This window comes from Anopheles stephensi, chromosome X, assembly GCF_013141755.1.
Source record: "Anopheles stephensi strain Indian chromosome X, UCI_ANSTEP_V1.0, whole genome shotgun sequence".
Taxonomy (NCBI): Eukaryota; Metazoa; Arthropoda; class Insecta; order Diptera; family Culicidae; genus Anopheles; species Anopheles stephensi.
Window position 1 is genome coordinate 10,951,081 of NC_050201.1, and position 17,022 is coordinate 10,968,102.

The following is a 17,022-nucleotide window of genomic DNA, read 5'->3' on the forward strand; positions in this document are numbered from 1 at the left end:
TTCGCAAGCAGCTGTCAAATCAACGTCAAAGCAACCGGGCTTGCGCAAGTGTAAAATGTAAACAATAACTTTTAGTCCTGCTTGAATGAACGATAGCTGGAGGTTTTGAGTGAATTTTGTCTTACAAACTACCCATTTCTTCGATATTTCTTCTCCACCCACGATTTGCATTGGTGTGTGTGTGTGTGTGTGGATGTGTACGTGAACACGCGAAGGACACTTGCTAGCAAAACGACCGTCCTTCATGAAGGAAAAATGAACACTTGCTACGATTAGGTTCACACAGGATCTTGCCAGATTTGTATGAACAAATGTATTAAAAAGGGAAATAGTATAGCAAAGAATAAGGTTCGATTGCGTCGCCCGAAACATTTAGCGTGAGACAGCTCCAGCTACCAGTTGAATCCACCTCGCACGTTGTGCGCAACGATTAGCCATCCAAAAGCCGACATAAAAATGAAACGAAATCACTGGGGGAAGATGGTGGACTGTTCCGATACCCGTAAGGAGCTGGAAGCCACCGATCTTGTGCTCACCATGAGCAAGATGGACAAATTTCAGCAGATCAAGCTTCCGTACACCATCACCAGAGAGAAGCGGTAACATTGCCACCCGTAACTTTTCTTTCATTGCTGTCCCCCCTAACGCTTCATTTGTGTTTCCTCGTGATGTTTTCTAGTGTCCCGCTCAAAAATCCACTCGTCACGCAAACGGTCGAGGTGATGAAGCAAACCGAAATGATCCAAACGCTCATCGACACGTACTCGACCAAGTCCGGCTGCAACTACATCCTGAACCCGTGTCAGCTAATGCCCACCGTACACTTCCCGGCCAGCAATGTGGTCGATCTGACGCGGATGGAGAAAATTAAGCGCCCGTTCTGGTTCGTGCTGCCCGACGAAACCCCGTTCACCCGGGGGGAACCGAAAAACTTTGTCAAACTCTCGAAACCGGTCGTGCTGCAGGCACTGCGTAAGGCGGCGTGCGGTCTTCTCTGCATGGAGGGTTTCTCCGAAATTAACGAATCCGCCCTCATCATGATCGTGGACGGATTGGATCAGTATCTGCGGTTGCTCACGAGCGCCCTCCGTACCGCGTACACGGAGCAGGACGAAGAAATCGGTCCCGTGCCGACGCTGGTAATGGTGGAACGGATGTATCAAAGTATCGGGCGCAGTCCGGTGTACCACCTGCACAACTACTACAAAAAGCTGGTGAACAAAAATCGGGACGAGGTGCGAGAGTTTAAGGAGCTCTACCAGGAGTACGATCGGTTGCTGCAGGAGAACCAGCTGTCGGTGCAGAACATGCAGAGGCTGGGCGATCTGAAGGAGGAGGACTACATGAACTTTCTCGACCAGCAGTCCCACTCGTCGAACGGGACGACGATCGAAGGGACGGCAATGAACATCATTAACTTTATCAATGGCGAAACGGTGAATGGGTAAGCAGGGTCGCCTGATGCGCGTTCTACTTTCTAACCGACGGCACACTACTGACCCCGGTTTCAGGTTCAAGGATATCCTCGAGGGTGAACTGTTGGAGAGCAGCAGCACACAGGATTCGTCGGACCAGATGACCAGCAATCAGCAGTTTTATCAGGCAGATTCTTCCTCGCAAGGTTATGCACCGGGTGCACCTATGTAGCAGTGCGCCGAAGATCCACCGGTGCACCGTTTCTCATTTTAGCTAACGTGCCTGTACCGTGGACAGTGATTGTGATGGGGGTTTTGGACATGCGAACGCTAGTGAACCCTTCTTCTTGTTCGCTTAACGACCTCTCAAGGGGCTATTTTTGACTTGCTAGACCTATTGATACCGAGTTAACAACCTGCGTTGTCTACACAGCATTTCCTAGTGTTGTCAACCGCCTCCGGCCCGATTGCACACGATCAGCAAACAGCGTTCAGCGATCGGCAAACCGTGTTGATCGTCTGACCTAGTTACCGATTACAAAACATGCAATAGCCGAATCAGCAATAGTCATCAAGAATCGTCAATACCTTTCCCTTCCCCATCCAATTCCCAATAATCAACTTGTATGTAAAACAAACTTAATTAACTCACTCCGATTTTGACCGCAGAATAAGTAAGTCTCGATTTCCTTCGTCTGTGTCCGAAGTCTATAGTTTTAACTATCGCATAGCTACACTATGGGACGAACGGCCCAGATCGGATTTGAACCCCGGTCCTGTCGTGTGAAGACTGCTAAAAAAAGTAGAAAAATAATTTATAATTTACATTACAAACAAAACAAAATCAACGCAACATCGTATTCACTTCAGTAATATTAATAAGCGTTTAATTAGTTTCTGAATAAATGGTACCGCGTTTATGCTATTTATATAGTAAGGAATCCACAGAAAAGCAAACCCCACCCCCCCCGGCCGGTTCAGAGGGTGGCATTGCAATTTATTTTTATATTAGACATGATGCCCCGTTCTTCGGTTAAAGCAATTCTAGCGGAACGAAAATCTCAATCGGTGCTTTGCAATCTAGTACGGACTGGTTTTGCGTTGCGTTGCCCGTATCCTGTGTTCGGCAAGATTGTGCGCAGCTATACTCGATGGGTAGCTTTTTTGTAAGACCCACGAGGCATTAGCCTGGGACCATCCCCGTGGGTAATGATGGGCTTCCGCTATCAACTAAACCCTCCATGAGCCTTCGCCTACTATTTCCAGGTCACCAGCTGTTAAGGGTAGTCAGGCGTCTAAGCTTCAAAACCACCGCTGGGTGCTGCAAAGGGCTAATGAGACTCTCCCAGCGTCCAGCGGCAATCTACTGCTTGCAGCGCTCCTCAGTAGGAGTACTAGCAACCGCTACAGAATAAAGCCGGAGTTACCGCTAATGAGACGGTTTCTCCGGCGTCTGGTTGAGCACCTAGACCAGTCTCAACACGCACCTGATCTCTTTCGATTCGTATGAGTCGTTGTTGCAACCGACGACCTTTAAAGAAGCCGTGCCCTGTTCCTAATGGGTAGCTAAGCATGACTCTCGATTCTCCTGTCTGCGGGGTGCGCATTCGGTTTCCGACCTACGGTTGGTTTACACGGAGCGCCTCCTTATCAACTGATCCTTTTCAGCCCGATTTCCCCCCGCTAACGAACCATGGCACCTTTGCGTATTGCTATTGTCCTTCGCTAACGCTTAACAAGTACCAATATGATTGTGCTGCTTTAGTATTGCAAATCCGGATGATTGTGTTACAATGCAAATTATGTACGAGCGCAGTTTTATTTATCAGCGAGCAAAGGGGTTACGTCAGAAGAAAGTGCCCGAAAAGCGACTACGGTTAGCATGCCGGTCCGTACACCAAACGAATCGGAAGTAGCTCCACCAAACGTCCCGTCCCCGGGGTGTAATCGCAAGCGGTTAAGCCTTCACAAGTTACGCCCGCGCGCGTTGAGATCGCAAACAAATCTGTCTGTGCCGTTCAAACAACAACAAAAGTATTATGCTAGTTAAGATCTGTTTCTCGGCTTAGGACAAGCACCGAGGAACGTTACTTCCCGTGTCGGTACCGGTCCCACCAATGGCGGGCGTTCTGCCCCCACCCCTGTCAAGCAGTTCCGCTTCCCGGCCAATTTCGACCACACTGTTGGTGGCCGGTTGTGTCGACAGTTCGGCAGTCGGTATAATGTGTTTCGCTTCCGGTGTCGACAGGGTCGCTTCCGGTGATTCCGATTCCGTACCGCTGTGATCCCCCGGGCTGTTCTCTTCGCCGGATGTGGGTTCGGAGGTGTCCGGTGGATGGTGGTCTGCTGCCTGCGCTAGCTGCCCACCTTGCGGTGGTGCTGTGAAGGATGTCCACCAGCTGGAGAAGGCACCTTTCGCGGTCGTCAGTGCGCCACCGACTGCCCGACTCGTGTTGGTGACGGCCTGATTCAGCTTTCGCCCACTTTCACTGTTTTGCATCGTTCTGGAAACCCACAAAAATGAGAAATTTATTTCTTTAGCACTTTTTTTTAAACTGAAAACCACCCTCCAATACGTACTGTGCGATACGTAGCTTCATGTCGGCGACAGAGAGCGTTCCGGCGAACGGATGTCCACCGACAAGTCCTTCGAATGCTGGCACAGCGCCACCACCGGTTCGTTCGAGCCAATCGCCATAGCAGCGCGTCGCTTTAAACGCGCCCATAAAGTGTGTGTTAAAGTGTTCAATCTCTTTGCTACCATCTACAGGAAAGAAAAAGCCGTGTAAGTCCCTCACTTTGTTTCCACTCAAATCGGCGATCCTACTGACCTGCGTTGAGGGAAGTTTTCAGCAACGCCACCATATACCCGTACAGTTGATCCCGTATCCATGTTTCGCTACCTTCCGCATCCTCCTTCGGTGTCTGCACGTGCCGTACGACAAAGTCCACGAACCGCAAATCTTCCGTGCTGAGCTGTATTTCCCGCTTCGTGTCCACGTCCAGCACATCGATAATCGCCGTCTCGACATCGATTATCACGTCCGCCAGCTGACGCTTGTGCTGGAACAGCACGTTCGACGCGCCGATAATGTACCCCTTGACGGACGGATCCGTCAGCAGGTCCATGTACGGCAGCGAGATGTACGGCAGGCAGAGCTGCCCTTCGTGAAAGATGCGCAACGGTGCACCCCACTCGGATGGTTCGATCGCGTACAGGCTGGAGAAGTTGGACGCTATCGTGTCGACGCTTGTGTCACGGTGTAGCGTTGGGCCCGCGGCCGGACGCGGATTGCCCGGACCGGGCGCCTCCATCGACGAGGCGGACGAAGGACTGGAGGAAACCGTTTCGTCTAGGTGCGCTTCCTTAGCGCTCGCGATGCTTCTCCCATCGCCATCGATCAGTTCGTCCGCATCCCGGCCGGTGACTAATGGTTCCTGCTGTTCCGCGTCCGGTTCCTGCTCGGTCAGTATCTTCGGTATTGCGGGGCTAAGTTTAAAGGGTGACGGCGTTGCATCGCCGATCTGTTCCTCAACCGGTGTGCTGAAGGTAGGCATCGGCGACATGGGTCGTGAAGTTCTGGGAGAAAGAAAAAAGAACAATTAAACCCCTTAATTGAACGCTGATTGATTTCCACAAGTGTGGTCGCTTACTTGACGCAAGCCACCTGTTGAAAGCCTTTGCTTATCAATTCGGGATGCAGTGAGGCAATGCCCAGGATGAGAGCACACGTCGGATGTACGGGCGAACCGAAGCAAACCACACGCTTCTGTAGTAGGAGCAGCTTGAACAGGATTAAAATTTTGTGCCGCCATCTGGAAAAAAGCGAAAAGGCACATTAAATTTTAGCATTCAGACGCGGGTCCAAACCTAACTAGGGAGCACCTACTTTAGCAGTAAATCTCGCAACGGTACACCGACAAAGTGTAACCGTGTCGAGCCAATTTCCTGCGGTTCGAGCGATGTCAGGCAAGCGTTTAGCTGTTCGTACGCTTTCACCAGTATGTCGGTGGAGGAGAAGTCACCCTGCTCGAAGAACGCCTGTGCGATCAGGGACAGCTTTACCTCGACGTAACCGTAGATCGGTAGCGATAGCAGCGTGCAGACCGATTTCTGTACCGTGCTGCGCGTTAGGTCGGCCGTCCGTATCTTTACCTCCTCGAGCGCAATCTGCCGGTAGCAGGAAATACCGTACACGGACTGTTCCGGATCGGTAAGGCTCGGCAGATTGAAGCACACGAAATCGTTGCTAAAGTTGTGTGACCCATCCGGAAGGGCAAGCGTGGGCAGATACTTCCAACCGGACGGGCATTCGCTTTTGCCCTCGGTACCGTCCACGAGCGGTGGGTAGGAAAATTCGACCTAGGTAAACAAGAGATACCCGAACATGAGAAAAAAGCTAGTCATGTGTGTGTGTGTTTTGGGGGAAAAACGTTTTCTCTACCTGGCATCCTTTCTTGTGATGAAAACCCACCACCAGAATGTGTAGTACCGGTTTTTGGTTTTGCATCGTTTCGAGACAAATTGCTGAGCAAGACTACTGGAGGAGGATGACTAATAAATGCGCCCGATCAGCACGAAACACGATGCGCTGTACAATACTTCCGGTTTCCCCTCGGGGTTGGGTGGGTTTGTTTTCACTTTCCTTTATCGGACCCGTACCGACAAGTTGCTGCACATTCTGCCGTTCTCCATCGGTTTGCTTCCGCGAACGATAAGCCAAATCGGAACGGCTTGCACGGTGCAGCTCAGCCGCTTCTGTCTGAAGAGCGCGGGACCTGCTGCCTGCTGGTTTGGCTCCGCTTACTTCCGGTTTGTGGGTTGGCTGGTGCTTTTCTTCACACCCACTTTTTTGCTTCTCATGAAGCACACATAAATGTAAGCAAACGGTGGAGAAAAAACCACTGGAAGAAAGAAATGCAATTTTTTTTTGTCTTTCTGCTGTGTGTGTTGGGCGAAAAGTTTCAACTGACAGCTGAGTTTTGTTTACATCGTTGTTTGCAGCGGACCGCGAGCGAAAGGTTGCAGTTTTGTTGTTTGTTGCTGGACTTAGGCAGAGGTCCTGACAGTGGATCCGGCAACGGCTGCAAGGCTTTTGCGTGAACAAAGGTATTCGTCGTATGGTGAGAAAATACTGCCGTCGGTCGTATAGCGCGGGACCATTCCGTCCACTGATGCAACTGTGTAGGTGGAGAAGCAAATTTTCTAATATAATTTTATGTGTAAACAATTCACTGATTGATGAATTTCCCATTTAAATACATAAACTTGTACATAAACGACTTTACATAGCGGGAAACAGCAGTGAAACAAACACAGGGTGCTTCTACTGTTGTGTGTGTTGCATTGTGCACGAAGCCGATCTGACAGCCACCGTTTGACAGCTCATTGACAGCTGTGACAGCTCGGTTGGGAAAACCAAGGTGTATGTATTTAGAAGGTGGATTTTTATCGATTTGACAGGGCGACATTTTAGTCGAGTTATGTCAGAGTTTGTTTACAAAAACATATGGTATGGGGCAACAAACATGAACAAACAGCCTCGATTCTCAATCCCTTGAGCAATTTCGCTAATTTATGGGTTATCTTCGCATATCAAATGTTGTCCCACAGACGATTGACGATATTTGGTTGCATTTTTCGTCAAAAAATCGCAAGCGATACCACCACCGGCGCCTCCTCCGATGCTGCTCTCACTCTTCTCAATACCCTTCCCCTCGATCACCCCGGAATTGTTATGTCAGGTCGAGAAATGTCAATTTGCTCTAAACAACTCTACCTTCTATATCCATATACCTTGGGGAAAACGCAATTTGAAAGAAGAAAAACATCGAAGTAAAGCAAAGCAAAAAAAACGAGAAACATCGAGAGGAATTACGAAAACAACCCGGTGTGCGTGTGTGTGCGGGCTGGGAAATTTCACAACAAAAAAGCATCGGAAGAAAAGGAGTCTGTTTCCGGTTTTCCTCACTGGAAAGAGAAGTAAAGGCGGCCTCGCTGGTGCTTTCAGTGCTGAAATCGGCCGAACCCCGGGGAGTTAAAACATGATTATCATTTAAAACGACATTCGCCACTGAAACACGCAACAGCAACCTTTGGAAACGTTACCAGAGCTTCCGTTTTTGACCGTGTTGGTAAAGCAAGGATTACCGTTGTACCAGGAGAAACAAACACACGCGCGCCGAGATGGCCGTTTCATTTTGTGGCAAACGATTGCTACTGACACGCACGAATCTTTTTGCAAATCCGCGACGTCACGGGTATATTGTGCTGTAAGTATGCTGATTGTAGCTCTCCCCCCCCATTTCAAGGTCATTTCCGTAACTCATTTCTTGGCTTACCGCCTTCTTCCACGCAGCGTACCAGAGATTGGGGAGGATTTGCCGGAGAAAAATCCACTCTCGAACCCGCACGGTTTGCCCGAGTTTAATAATGTAACGATCGAGAAGTGTGTCGGCGCGATTGGCCAACAGGCAATAGCGGTGGAGAAGAGCGTACGGGCGATCGAGGAACGGTTAGAGCAGGTAGCGGCCGGTACCGCGCCACCGGTGTCGGATGTGATTAAGGATATCATACTGCCACTGGAAGCGACCGGTGCACCGCTCGAAACGACCTGGGGCATAGCGAAAACGCTCTATCTCGGGAACAGCTCCCGGATGCCGACGAAAAGCTACCTGACCATACACGAACGGGCACGTGGTGCCCGGCGGTCGAAGTTTAACAGCGTACCAATCTATCGCACACTGAAGGGTGCGATCGACGCTGCCGACAAGAAGCAGGAGCTGACCGGCGAGGAACGCCGGCTGTTGCAGAAGTACGTGCTGGAGGCGAAGCTGAGCGGTATCGAGGTGGATGGTTCGTCGAAGCTAGAACTGAACGAAATTCTCGAACGGTTAGCCCAGGAACGTGCCCGGTTCGCGGGCAAACGTGATATGGCGGTAAAGAAGTACCAGCAGGTGATTGAGGATCCGGCACTGATGAAAGAGTTCCCACCGACGCTGCTCCAGTCGCTCGCTACCGATCCGAGCCAGGCAATGAAGGGCCCGTGGAAGATTACGCTACAGCCCGCGGTGGCGGAACGGTTCCTCGAGTACTGCGGTGATCGTACGCACCGGTGGAATCTGTGGCAGGCGGACACCCGGAAGTGTTCGATCCACACGGACAAATCGCTGGAAAACAGCACCCACCTCGAGTCGATCCGGGCGTTACGCAAGCGCCAGGCGAAGCTGCTCGGTTACGAATCGTACGTACACATGTCGATGGAAACGAAAATGGCCGGTTCGGTGGAGGCGGTATCGAATGCGCTTGACGAGCTGCACCGGTACGCGAAACCGGCGGCCGACGGTGAGCTGGGCGCACTGGAACGGTTCGCCGGCGAGCATGGGTTCCGCGGACCGCTCGACATTTACGATGTGCCGTACTGGAAGCGACGCCATCTTGCGACCGTCCATCAGTTCGACCAGGAAGCGCTGAAGGATTATTTCCCGCTGCCGCGCGTCCTAACCGGGCTGTTCCAGCTGGCCGAGCAGCTGTTCGGGGTGCGGATTGTCGAGCGGGTCGGTGTCGATGTGTGGCATGAGGATGTGCGGTTTTACGATGTGCTGGAAACGGGCCCGGATGCACCGCCGGAACCGATCGGAGGGTTTTACACCGATTTTTACTCGCGCGAAGATGAAAAGCTAGCGGTGGCGGATAATGCTGGCTGGATGGTTGGTATCGGGAGCCGTAGTGCGGGCACTGGTTCGCAACCGCTCGCGGCGCTGATCTGCAACTTTCCGGCACCGCTGTACGGGAAACCGTCGCTGCTAACGCTGGACGATGTGCAGACGCTGTTTAATCGGTTTGGGAAAGCGTTACAGCATTTGCTCACCACCTGCCGGTACAGTGATGTGGCGGGCCTGTCGAACGTGGAGTGGGACGCGGTGGAGGTGAGTGGGCACGTGCTGACGCATCTGTTGCACGATTCCGCCACGATACGGGCGATCTCGGCACACTACACCAACGAGGACCCGCTGCCGGAACCGTGCGTGGAAGCGATCCAGCGACGCCGTACGCATCTGGCCGGCTATCGGCTGTGCCGCGAGCTGTACCTGGCCAATCTCGATCTACAGCTGCACCTGACGAGCGACTATTGGTTGGACGTGACGAAAAAGCTCTACCCGCTGTACCATCAGTTCCCGCTCGATCGGAAGGATGCGCACCCTTGTTCGTTGGTACCGATCGCGTCCGGTGAGTGGGGTGCGGCGTACTACAGCCATCTATGGTCCCGGATGATTGCGGCCGATGTGTATAGCGCGTTCGCGGAAGCGAAGGAACCGGCGGCACGGCAGGAAGTGGGCAGACGGTTCCGGGATACGTTCCTGGCGCTTGGCGGTGGTTGCCATCCGAGCGAGGTGTTCCGGCGATTCCGTGGCCGGGATCCGTCACCGACCGCGCTGCTCCAAACGCTCGGCATTTACAAGCCGCAGGCAGTGGGTGGCAGTGCTGCAGGTGGTGGTGGTAGTGGTGGTGGTAGCGGAGGTGGAGCTACGACACACCAGAAAACGGCAGGCAAGGATGAACAGCAACACTAGACAGACGAGAAGATTCATTTGAATGAAAAAATGTAAGAAAAGCATTCTTAACGTACAAATAATCACACATACAGACACACGCACATACACATAAAGACATACGAGATGTAGAGGATGGAATGGAATCAAATCCCATACGTGAGAGATATGCTTGCATTGGTACCCTTATGGAATATATAATACATCCTTGCGAATAGGCCGTGTTGAAGTTCGCTGTTGTAGTTTCATTCGTTTTTTTATTTCCGATTTTCGAAGCCTCTATCTTTAAGTAGTACAGTGTAGCATATGATGTTGCGCGTGAATAATACAAGGGTAGTAGTAATAAAAGAAAAGAATCAATCGCTAAAAAAAAAATGGCGAGTCCGTCCTCTCCACCAGAGGAGAATCCGTTCTAACCGTAGTAGAGATCTCGCCACGCCTTAAACTGATCCCAGAACGTTAGATTCAGGATGGTGTGCGGTGCGATACGCCAGTAGTTCGGCACGAACCCTTTGTACAGCCCGTGCAAACCTTCGGCACGCAACGTTTTCGTAAAGCAGTCCACCACGCTCCGGTAGAGAAGGCCTCGTCCTTGCGCATCAACACCTGGTAGTAGGCGTGGAGCAAAAAAAAAAAAGAGCATGCGTCAACTGTCTATTTAATCCGGTGAATCAATTGCACCGAGCCCTTGCATACCTTGATTGAAGAGTCGCGTCGCAATCACATCGAACGGTGACATGAACACGCACGTGAAGAATCCGCTCACCATGCTCGCCGCGAACGCGGTGATCGCCACCGACTCCCGGGCCCAATCGAACTGTGCGAACAGGTCCTTGCAGGTGGAGAAGGTAGCAAGCTGGGCCGAGGAACCGACGGCCGTACGTGTCACGATGCCGGGATAACCGCGCCACAGTCCACGGATCCCGTGCGTCCTATAGATCCCGGTCAGTGCGTCCAGTGTGCTGGTGTGCCGATGCTGATACCCGACCGCATACTTCCCGTGCGAACGGGCCTGGATCTGTGTCTTCACCATGTACAGTGGGCAGGCAATGGTGGACCCAACGACACCGCTCAACCCACCCCAAGCCATCGAGCGAAGCAGGGTCGTGGCCTGTGTGTCACCGCGCGTCCACTCGCAGTTCTCTGCCGTCTGGTAGATACCCAACCGGACACTGTTCATTGCGAACTGGAAGGCAAGGGCGGACACCAAACCCTTCTGCAACCCAAGCACACCTTCCGAACGGAGGATCGACCGGAACGAACGTATCACGGAGCTGTACGGATTGGTTCCGGAGGTGGTGGTGGTGTTGGACCCGGCCGGCCCAGGTCCCGTCGGTCCGGTGCGCCCTAGCAACTCACCGTGAAGTTGCTGGCGCGTCTTGATCACATCGAACGGGTTGCTAAAGAAGCCGGCACAGGTAGCCGCACACCCACCGAGCAGGAAGTCCATCCTGACGTTCCTGAGCTCGTACTTGGTTGGTTTTATTCGAACGTTATCGCTAGGATCGGCTGGTCGAGCGCCGGTGTCAACACAACATTACACACGGTGACCAGGTACGTACTCCATCCAACGTTTCTCCACCACTGCACTGTAACTGCTTGTAATAGTTTGTTTTTTCTTTTCGGGAGGATTTCTGGGATATTGGTATTTGAACTTTGAAACTTGAGGACCGCCGACGCTTACGTCACCACCGGTTCACGTGATGCACACCGCGTTGCGTTTTCTTTTTCGGGTCGGGAGCGAAAAACCGGGACGTCCGCAGCCTAACGATCCTACGCTGCTGCACCGTCAACATTCTGCCGTGTATGTTGCGAAGCGTTGCAGGTTATGTAAGGACGTAGCAGTGCTGCTAGCTGACGATTTTGTTGGGTATATGCCCGGTCGAAGGGGCCGTCGGTTGGTCCGTCGTCTCAAAGGTCGCCGGTGAACCCGAACCCGAACACGAACCGGCCGATACAGCGGCAGGGCCAGAGAGTTCGGTTACGCTGCTATCTCCACCCGCGATCACGTTCACGACCTCGCGACCATCCCGGATACAGATCACCACCGTCACCCACCATCGGTGCCGGACGCTCGGAGACGCTTTGCTGGATCGCCCGATGCTCTAACACCTTGGCGATGCATTAGCGCAGTGGACGCGATGTGGAGCTGACCGTGCTGCAACCGTTGCACCGAAGAGGGTACCGATGGGAGAATGGTCTATATATATACATCGTCGCGCCGCGCCGAGTGCGGCCGCTGATCACGAGCAGCACTGTGTTGTGCCGCCCGACTACTGTGAGTGTGATCACTCGGAGCGTGCACCTATCACGAGCGAAGATGATGGTGTGCAACACCGAACAAACGAAACGAAAACAACACCAGATGCAAACCAGAAGTTGGATGTCCAAAACAAAACAACGAGATTCTGCAAAACTCCCAGTGACACCGCGGGAAATGGGGCGCATGCGTCCGGTGGAGTTGGTGTACCTGCGTAGGGTGCAACGTCACATACCGGGGGAGTTCTTTATTTGTAAACGGAAGCCGTGTGCACGTGTGGACTGCGTTACGGAGAAGACACTTCAGGGAGCAAAGAATTCGAGCTACTAACTTACCTTCCAGCAATTAATATTCTAATGAGATTGAGATTGATACATGGAAGTCGTCGCCGGTGAAGAGGACTAGGGATATCACTTTGACTGAGGCTCTAAGGCAACTATGCTTATAAGAATGTAATTTTTAACATACAGGTCACAAGTCGTCGAATTGGGATGACGGTAACTTGGTGTTCGTAGCCAAGATCTGGTTTATCTAGGAAACTGTATTATTCTTTGTAGATGATCAGTTTAAATATCCCAATATGGTATTCAACGAATGAACTCGATTCAGATTACGATGAGGACTCAGAACTCGAAATAGGTTAAAGCTGACTTTCTCGGCATACGTTGAGATCTTCTTCTTGTGACTTGGGAAATGCCTGTCTAGCTTACTGGACCTTATTGGTAGCACGTAGCTGGATAGTAAGTCCGGATGAGATTTGATACCCGGTGACATCTGTTGGGCCGATTGGATCAGTTCCGATCTAGACAAAATGGATCCTTCTCTGGAAGCCAAGATCCCTATGAAGCTCTACCCTAACGATTGCAAAAATTGGAAGTACAATGTAGTGGACCCTAGCTTGATCACCTAATAATTGTTTGTTCGTCATCTGTAAGGTGATCCTCCCTGGAAGAAGGTCTTCCCATACTCTGGCACCATGCACCAATTATGATGAAAGTGTTCCCACAACATCCTCCCAATTAATCTTACTGCTAGGAAATGCATGTACACAACCATGGCAGAACGCCACCGGGAGACGGCGAGAGAGAGAGAGAGAGAGAGAGAGAGAGAGAGAGAGAGAGAGAGGGGGAGAGAGAGCGTGCAATACCGCAACCAGAGTTCGGCGAGTTATTAATAAGCGATAGAGATGGTAATGGATTTATTTATAGTTGATGCCACCGTTACTAACCCCGGTCCGGCTTGCGGAAGCGGAATATTGGAACATTGGGCATTGAGAACGCAAAACCGTCTCCGACAGGTTCCAAAGGGGTTCGCCAGGGTGTAGCCGGCCGCCCGTACACAGTGCGTGCAACATCTTGGGGATCGTGTTTTCACACACGAATAAATAATTGGATGAAATAAATTTTGTTCGCCCGCTTGTCGGGAGGTACGCTCACCCGCCTCTTCCGCTCCTGGTTCCTGGCTAGTCTAGTGGCGCGGTCCCCGCATCACGTTCACGCATCTATATTTGTTCGTTTACGAGAGTTTTTCGTTTCCTTTTTTTTTATAAATGGTGGCCTTGGAAGCTTGTGTGAAGGGTGCACTCACCACCAGGAAGATGAGTGAAAGTGATGCGCTAGGGACGTTCTTGGAGAAGTTCCAGGATTTTTTTGGTGGAGGCTCGTCCATTGGAAGCTTTCGGGGGGAGAAGTGCATTATAGTTCCGAGTACGCTGCGTCTATGCTGAGGAGCTTTAACGAAGCTTTAACGTTTCTCTTGGACGGTTCGGTTCGAAACAAGAGCCGTACTGAGCAGCTAACACTACTGCAAGACAAACCAGATAATACCCAATTATTTGGAGATGCAATTTTAATGGTAATTGCGAAGGCTCTCGTTTGCCGTCTGCCGTTTGCCCGATGCGTTTTGGATGTCAATCAACGGCGGCAGATGACATCACGTAGCGTTGGAGTGTAGCCAATCAACCGAAAGTGAAGCACGTAATGGCCGTAACGGCTGACCAGCAGAGAGCCAAAGCCAATAGAGACCTGCCGCGAAATCCTTCTCCAAGGGGGGGAGGGGGACGCGCGAATGCGAAACGGCGCAAACCGTTCCGCGAGCTTGTGATGATGAGGATGATGATGAGTGCTATTAATCTTTCCGCCTATGACGACAACGGACACGGGGGGAGGTTTTTTCGTGTTGCGATTGGCTAGCACCGTAAATAAAACCAAATGCAGAATTTTGCGGACGCAATAGAAATAGGGCGACCACCGTTGCCGGTTTGGTTGGCTGGGTCGGAAGGAATTGGGAACGAGCGCGAGTCGCGAGTGGTCGTCGCCAGGGCGAATGCTCCAGCACCCGACGCGCTATTCCGATATCGGGGGAGGTAATTTTTCATTCAACGGGCAGGTCCTCCCAGTGTGTGTATGTCTCTTGTGGATGTCTGTGATGTTGGGATTTTTGGTGGGGTGGGGGTTTTACGATCCGTCACATTATCGGACCACGGGGGCAAGTACCTCAATATATTCCCGCGTAGCTATCACATCCAGTGACTATAAATAGGATCTCGATTCCAATTCCCTTCGCACACGCCGGCAACACACATTTAAGGGGTTGCGATGGCATCATGGTTTTCAATAAAAAAAAACAAGCAACAACGACCACAGTGGCACTGCGCGTCTGTCATCCCGCGAATGTGTGTTTCGGCGGATGGAGGTTGACTCCATGCGCGCCATTAGGAGACTACCGGGGACGGTATACCGGTCGTGGCCGTGCGGCACGATTGTGAGACATCTTCCGAGAAAATGGATACGCGCGCGCGTGTTTTGGTCGTTAAATCGCGAAGTGGGCAGCAAACGAATTGCAAGCTATGGTTACGTGCCGGGGCATGCGGGAAGCGTTACCGTGCGTGCGGGGACAGACGATGATTTATGCGAGATTTGCGGCAGTATGCTGCGTACACCGTTTTGGCTCCCCCCCCCCCCCCCGCGGTGCCGATATGGTGCGATGCGCCTCGCGCGAAAAGACAACGTGAAACCTAGAGTGAGTGGAGCGACGCGCAGTTGATGAAATGCATGTCAGATAGCACTTGGGACTTGGGCTCTACGTCACGCTTCGTCTGTATGGGGTGTGTGTGTCCTTCGAAGCTAAAGTTGTTGTAAAGTTATCAAGAATTCATCTCCAACGAGATTGATGCTTAGAAGATGCTCTACCTAGCCCCCTTTTCTTAGAGTTCCAGAGTAACATGGTAACCCTGGAATGTCTAACACCTGTTGCCCTCACATACTCCCACGCTACTGCAGCAACAGTTGCATCCTTCCTATCCAGCTCTTTCTTCCGCTTGTTCAGCTTCCAATCTAATTACTACATGGCGTCGCCTTCCACCGCACAAGCTCCCATCATCCCAACCGGAACGCACCGCAGACATTAAACTTCCTCCGGATGGGGAACGATTTGCCTGCTTATGTGCTCGGTCTCTCTGCGTTTGTGCCGGTCATGTTGCTGGTGGTGAGTGTGTATGCAATGCAGTACTACTGAATCACGCTACAGCTACGTCCGAAGTAATCCCGCAGTGATGTTGTCATGTTGTCACAGCCTACAGTAGGGGAGACCATCTTTTGCCCCCCTCGTGCCAGTGTTACATACCGGAATACAGCGGAAACTGTGGGATGGTACAGATGCCGCCAGCAGCACAACGGTCACTCACGGTCGTGCGGAAATCGTGCTGAGTGACGACTTATCATAATCACACGCATCGTAGCACACGCGGTCGGCCACTGGAAAGTGGTGAGTCGACTCCGCTTGAGAAACCTCCGTACCTTCCCACGGCACGGACGTTTTTGTGCCGATGTGCAGGGATGTGGTTCGGTGCGGTATCTCGGCCTCGCTGCAGAGGCACTCGCGAACGATTGCGCGCGCAACCGTATCACTCGCCAGCTGCACGTTATCAGCGCTATCGGCAGTAGCGCTCCGTCAGCCTCATCCCATGCGGACGGACAAACCCGGGCTTCCCGGCTGAATGAGTGGTCGCAGGGTTTCGAGTGCGTTGCGCCACATTCGAAATTGCCAAGCACTGCTCCAGATGCGGTGGACGTGTTTGAACTTGCGAGAGGACCGGAGGTCAGGGTGAGAGAGAGAGAGAGAGAGAGAGGAATGAAGGTTTTTTTTTCCCGGATCCGGAGAATGTTAATCCGCATCAAGAGGAAGCACGGTTACCTTCCGAAGATGCAGCACAGCATCCGGCTGACGTGCACGGGTGGGGTTACTGTTTGCTCACCCTGTTTGCTTTGCCGTACGAATGGGGGTTTAGAGGCGCGGGGGGGTTTTTGTGACTTCCGGGTTTTGTTTTATTATCTCGCACCTTGTCCATACACCGCAGCGCCAAAGCAGACTGTTCTGTTTGCCTGCCTGCTTGCTGTTTGCCTTTTGCCGGGGTTACTGGTTACCTTAGGTCACACTAATGCAGTTATTATTCATCTGCATGAACTCCCGCCATGTGCGGAAGGACCTGTTGCCCCTTACCCGGGCAGGTCCAACAATTATTGACACTGCGATGGAGCGATGGAGATGAACAAGTGCGAGGCGGGATGGGCACAAGAGTGATTACTTTATTCATTACTTCCAGCACCAGGTTGGCTTCGGTGCTGCTACGTGGGATTTGGTTTGGATGCCTTTGGTGGAGTCACCTTTTTGAGGATAAGGATGATGTTTTTTTGTGTGCTCTGATCTTTACGGGATTTACGGGCTGCGCTTCTAGTTTTCTAGGAATTTCTAGACTTTCTACTCAAGATTAAGTGTAGACACTTTACTGGTAGA

General features: G+C 51.9%; 4 protein-coding genes across 5 annotated transcripts; 2 read left to right on the plus strand and 2 right to left on the minus strand.

The window, feature by feature from the left end:
- The first annotated feature begins 55 nt into the window (after window positions 1-55).
- On the plus strand, window positions 56-2,344 carry LOC118507125. The gene is made up of 3 exons (XM_036045136.1): window positions 56-599; window positions 680-1,444; window positions 1,512-2,344. The coding sequence occupies exons 1-3, from the start codon at window positions 457-459 to the stop codon at window positions 1,645-1,647; spliced, it is 1,044 nt and encodes a 347-aa protein (XP_035901029.1). The 5' UTR covers window positions 56-456; the 3' UTR covers window positions 1,648-2,344.
- A 20-nt stretch (window positions 2,345-2,364) lies between these two features.
- Window positions 2,365-6,514, minus strand: LOC118507100 (late secretory pathway protein AVL9 homolog). Of its 2 annotated transcripts, XM_036045111.1 has the most exons (7): window positions 6,390-6,514; window positions 5,861-6,320; window positions 5,306-5,778; window positions 5,070-5,231; window positions 4,247-4,995; window positions 3,996-4,179; window positions 2,365-3,919 (listed from the first exon to the last, which is right to left on the minus strand). In XM_036045111.1, exons 2-7 carry the CDS (start codon window positions 5,924-5,926, stop codon window positions 3,481-3,483), a joined length of 2,073 nt encoding a protein of 690 aa, XP_035901004.1. In that variant the 5' UTR covers window positions 5,927-6,320; window positions 6,390-6,514; the 3' UTR covers window positions 2,365-3,480. The 2 variants fall into 2 exon arrangements, with proteins under 2 accessions (XP_035901004.1, XP_035900998.1); XM_036045105.1 differs by having other exon boundaries at window positions 5,861-6,475.
- A 715-nt stretch (window positions 6,515-7,229) lies between these two features.
- On the plus strand, window positions 7,230-10,210 carry LOC118507096 (probable cytosolic oligopeptidase A). The gene is made up of 2 exons (XM_036045091.1): window positions 7,230-7,688; window positions 7,775-10,210. Exons 1-2 carry the CDS (start codon window positions 7,603-7,605, stop codon window positions 9,987-9,989), a joined length of 2,301 nt encoding a protein of 766 aa, XP_035900984.1. The 5' UTR covers window positions 7,230-7,602; the 3' UTR covers window positions 9,990-10,210.
- On the minus strand, window positions 10,199-12,380 carry LOC118507128 (solute carrier family 25 member 35-like). The gene is made up of 2 exons (XM_036045148.1): window positions 10,665-12,380; window positions 10,199-10,574 (listed from the first exon to the last, which is right to left on the minus strand). Exons 1-2 carry the CDS (start codon window positions 11,416-11,418, stop codon window positions 10,381-10,383), a joined length of 948 nt encoding a protein of 315 aa, XP_035901041.1. The 5' UTR covers window positions 11,419-12,380; the 3' UTR covers window positions 10,199-10,380.
- Window positions 12,381-17,022: the final 4,642 nt, after the last annotated feature.